Raw genomic sequence first — 4,700 nt, forward strand, 5'->3', positions numbered from 1 at the left:
TTCCTGGGTTTGCGGTCCTTCCTGAGGACCGTATTTAATTGTTTTTAACGCCTCGAGACAGTTTCTTTTCCATAGACTTTTTTCTTTATTTTATTTTATTTTTTTTAAATTTTTTTTTCAACGTTTATTTATTTTTGGGACAGAGAGAGACAGAGCATGAATGGGGGAGGGGCAGAGAGAGAGGGAGACACAGAATCGGAAACAGGCTCCAGGCTCCGAGCCATCAGCCCAGAGCCCGACGCGGGGCTCGAACTCACGGACCGCGAGATCATGACCTGGCTGAAGTCGGACGCTTAACCGACTGCGCCACCCAGGCGCCCCTAGACTTTTTTCTTTAATTGATCATCAGGAATTGTTTTCTGTTGCTTGAAGCCAAAAAGTTTAACAGCTATATGCCCCTGACTCATTTGTGTTACACAATCCCAAGAGAGGGCGGACAGTTCAGGAGCCGTGTGCTGGCACTTTCTGAAGCACCGCTCTGTCTCAACAGCTGCGCTTAGGCAGTGATTTGAATATATGTTGCATTTTGTCCATGCGGATTTCTAAAAGCCAGTGAACCCGAAATACCAAAGCACTAATAACCTCCAACAGGAGACAGAGATGGGAATCATTCGGTCGGTTCAAAGGGACACATCGATTTGGAAGGCTCATTGATTTGGAGCGAGAAAAAAGAAACGCAGATGACAGAATGCCTAGGGAACACCAGAAGCCCGTCACCGAGGATTGAATCTAGAAGGCAACGTGATTCTCTGGAAGTGGAACCCTGCTTTGGAAGAGGCAAGCTTTTCGCCCGACCTGGAAGCAGGGTTTTAAGAAAGGGTACATGGGCACAGCCTGCCCGTCCCCAGACACTTGTCTGCCCTGTTTCCGGGGGCCCCTTTTTAGTGGGTTGTTCATTTTAAAGCTGCGGCCAGAGGTCACTATCAACCTCTCGGGCAGTTTCTCGACCTGCCTGTCCTTCTGCTGCTGGACAGGCTATAGGAGGCTGCCCTGTGTCAGGTGACCATTAGGTCCGCTCAGCTGTGGTGGGTGGGGTCAGGGGCAGGATTATATCCCCCCCGCCCCACGATATAATAATATAATGCAAAAATGCAAAGCAAAACAAAGTCCTAAAACCCTTTCAGGGGGCTGTGGGCATTTTGAGGTTTGGAGTCTTCAAAAGGCATGGTGGTGAGTCCCATGAGGTCCTGTTCTCTGGGGGGAGGGGGGAGGGGGGAGGGGCTGTTTCTCTGTTTTGTTTCTGTTGTTTTCTCGGGTGTGGGGTGAGTTACACGTGGCTTGGTCGTCCCAGGAGAGGCATACGTGGGGCCTGGCTATCTGGGGGGGGGGGGGCGGTTAGATCAATGGGGTCACAGGGATGTCACACGGGGCCCTGTTCTTCAGGGGATTTAGATGGAGACGCTGTTCTCGATGAGCGGAGGGTCCAGGTAGGTGTAGGGCAGGGCCAGCTCCTTGTTCCGTTTCTGGATATCCTTCGAGATCTGGGCCAGGCGGCTCTGGAAGGCGGCGATGCTCCGCCGGGGGGCCTCCTCGATGAAGTGCTCCTCCGGGTAGGTGCCCAGGGGCCGCTGGGAGGCAACGGCAAGGTCAGATGTAGGGGCTGCTTAGCAGCTGTGACCCGCCTTGGCCCTCCACCCTGGGGACCTGGAAGAAGCCTCCCACAGAGCCTCACCTCTGCCCCTCCCTCCAAACAGTTGAGGACCGCCGCGGGTAGCTCTTGGGGACCGGGCTAAAAGCTCACGTCGGAGTTTTAAAGGGGGTGCCGCGACCTCCCACCCCAGCATGGTCACCTTGCAGCTCAGGGTGACTCTGGATCAACTCGTTCGATCATTTGCCCCTCCTCATGAGATGTCCCATGCTCATGTGCCCCCCTGGGAAGGTTCCGTGCGGTGAAGGGACCCCGCTCCTTGATGGCAGTGTGGGGTCTGGGCCGGGGCGGTGGGGAGGGGAACGATATCCGCTCGCATCCCCCAGAGCGGACCTGGCCTGGCCCCCCGGCCCCACACTCACTCGGTCTCCAGGCTCCTTGCTCAGCAACCAGAGGGTGACGATGATATCACACGTGGCGTTGACCGCTGGGAGGGTAGCTATGAACCCCTCTGGCTCTGTCTGGCCTTTGGAGGTGGGCGGGGGCAGCTGCATGGTGGGAGGTAGGTTGGGCATCCAGATGGAGGAGTCAAACTGCAGGGAGAGAAGGCAACGTGAGTCCCCGGAGCCTGGCCCCCTCCATCCCCCACCCTGGCACTGCCCCATCTCACCTGCCCTGCACTAACAGCATAGTGCTTGGCAGAGCAATTGAAGATCACCATGGTGGCATAGTGCACCAGGGATTCCCGGGTGTCCAGCGAGGAGGGCACCCCTGCGGGAAGACGCGGGTGGACGTGGGGCTACCGGGGTCCTCAGGGCCACACCGCAGGTGCCTGAGGGTGGGGCCCGAGGGCCGTGGTCTCCGTACCTGAGTCCTCTCGGCCCAGGAAGCCCTCAGAGAAGATCTCCCGCACCCAGGCCTGGAGTTCACTGTCGTCACGCACGGATGCGTCACTCGGGTAGTAGATGCTGACTATTTCGGAGACAAAGCTGCAAGGTGCACTGGGTTCAGGCCCCACTTTTGACCTTGACCCTCTCTGAGGAGCAACCGCCATTCAGTGTCATTGACGTCCGGCCCTGCTCCTTGTCGGGAGCCTCCCTGCGCCCTCCCCCGACCCCCAGCTCTCTGGCCCCCTCACCTCTCCACCGCACCCCAGATCTGCAGCCCATCATCCCGGTAGTAGTAGCCCGGGATGTCTTCCACTCCTCGGGCCCGGATATCCTCAGGCAGGCACAGGGCGGTATAGCTCAGTTCCTCCATGCGCCTCTGTATCAGCTCAGAGAAGCCTCCGAGGCCGATGCCTGTGGACTGGGAGACAGGACTTGTGGGTGCCAGAGCCCTGGACCCAGAAGCATGCGGTAGCACCGGTGGGAGAGACAGCCCCCCCCCCCCCACTTCCCCCACCCCGGGGCCTCAGCTTCTCCAAATGGCAGGCATCTCCCCTGTACCCTCCCTCAGGAAGTTCTTACCCTTTCCACCACCTGGCCAGGGGCGATGAGCAGCTCGCGGGCAAGAGTGTTGATGTGAAGGGTGTAGCGAGTATGTGGGATCAACAGCTGGAGGGGTGGGAGAAGAGAGAGGTGGGGGAGGCCTGGCTCCCTCTGGCCTCAGACCTCCCTCTGGAAAGAGATGATGGGGACCAGAGGGGAGGCCTGGGACAGGGATCAGGGCTCCAGACCTAGGACCAGGGGCTGGGCTCCACCAGCGTCTTGTGCTGTGACCTGGGCCTGGCACCTTGCTCTCTCTGGCCTGGATGAACATTACAAGCCCCCCAGCTCTGGCATTCTGTGATTTCCTAGCCCCTGGGCTGGCAGCGCGCCATGGAAACCAGGACGTGTGGCGCAAACTGGAACCATCTCGCAGGGCACCGGGCCCTGGGAGCTGCAGATCGGAAAGAGTCAGCGTGGACTGAAGCGGATAGAGAAGGGCCTGCGTCTGGGACCGAGGAGACTAAGCAAGAAACAGAGAATCCAAAAAGCCATGGGGAATATTCGTGGCCTTCAGAGAAGGCCTCGGGTCCCTGGGGGAAAGCAATCTGGGCCACCTGAAGGCTTAGCAGAGCCCAGGGGACCTACAGAGCCCACCTTCGAGACACAGGTTCCCCTCCCAGGGCTCCCTCACCCCTGCCGCCATCTGCAGAAAACCCGTGGGTCTCTCAAGGCCAAGTTCACACTTTGGCATCTGCCAGCCCCAGGTCTCTCCTAAAACTGGGCTTCTGGATGGCAGCTGGCTGTGAGCTGCTCTCCTCTAAGAAGGGGCCCTCTCTGGGGTACAGCTGGCTCTCACGTGCAGTTTCCTCCGTCACCCCTGTCCCCACCCCCCTCCCCCAGGCTCCCGCCGTGGGAAAGCAGGCTCGCAGGGGCTGGGCGCTGCACCCCCAGCCTGGAAGGACAGAGCCACATGGGGACAGGTGGAGGAGAGCCGCGAGGGACGGGGACCTGCAGGCCTAGGGCACGGTCCGGGCCACCGACCTTGAAGAGAGGGTGGCAGTGGGGCAGCTGGCGCAGCGTGGCCATGGTGAAAACCTCAGAGAGCAGGTGCGCTTGCAGCAGGTGCGTGAGGGCCTCGTGCACAGAGAACTCCGAGTTTCGCACCCACGTCTTGGCCAGCAGCCAGTCCCACTTGTTGTCGCTGGGCAGGAAGATGGGGCTGGTGGGTCCAGGGGTCTGGCTGAGCTGTAGGAGAAGCCGGTGTGGGCAGAGGAGGCCACGGGGTGCCTGCCGACCGCTCCGTCCAGCCCCCTCCCTCCCCCTGCCCCCCTGCCCACCTGGATGGCCAGAGGCAGCAAAGGCCCTCCCCCGGGTCTCTGGTACAACAGCGTCATCGGGGCTGCGGAGAACTGAGGCTTCCCGTTGATGATGTTGGTGCGGACGCCAGAGAGGATGGCGTGATCCACCAGGAACAGGGAGCCCCTCTGCGGGAGACAGAAGGGGAGCAGGGGCTGCCGGCTGGCTTTCTGAAGGATGCAGGGGTGGGGGCGCCGGGAGAGGATGGGCGAGGGGAGAGGAGTGTGCCCGGAGAGGGCGCTCCAGGCACGCAGCCCTTAGGAACGCTGAGCCTCCAGCAGGGGGCGGTGTGCAGAGCCTGGACGCGGGGGGGGGGGGGGGGGGGG

General features: G+C 60.5%; 1 protein-coding gene across 2 annotated transcripts in view; it reads right to left on the bottom strand.

Moving 5' to 3' along the window:
• Positions 1–318: 318 nt before the first annotated feature.
• The window catches only part of ALOX15B (arachidonate 15-lipoxygenase type B), a 9,951-nt gene continuing 5,569 nt past the window's right edge, over positions 319–4,700 (bottom strand). For both annotated transcript variants that reach the window (XM_040453306.1, XM_040453307.1), the window contains 8 exons: positions 4,356–4,502; positions 4,060–4,263; positions 3,058–3,144; positions 2,727–2,896; positions 2,456–2,577; positions 2,259–2,359; positions 2,011–2,181; positions 319–1,568 (listed from right to left, as the gene is read on the bottom strand). In XM_040453306.1, coding sequence (XP_040309240.1) covers positions 1,389–1,568; positions 2,011–2,181; positions 2,259–2,359; positions 2,456–2,577; positions 2,727–2,896; positions 3,058–3,144; positions 4,060–4,263; positions 4,356–4,502 — 1,182 coding nt within the window. In that variant the 3' untranslated portion in view covers positions 319–1,388. The remainder of the gene's footprint in view (positions 1,569–2,010; positions 2,182–2,258; positions 2,360–2,455; positions 2,578–2,726; positions 2,897–3,057; positions 3,145–4,059; positions 4,264–4,355; positions 4,503–4,700) is intronic.

This window comes from Herpailurus yagouaroundi, unplaced genomic scaffold, assembly GCF_014898765.1.
Source record: "Herpailurus yagouaroundi ecotype Mexico unplaced genomic scaffold, PumYag 208, whole genome shotgun sequence".
Lineage (NCBI taxonomy): Eukaryota > Metazoa > Chordata > Mammalia > Carnivora > Felidae > Herpailurus > Herpailurus yagouaroundi.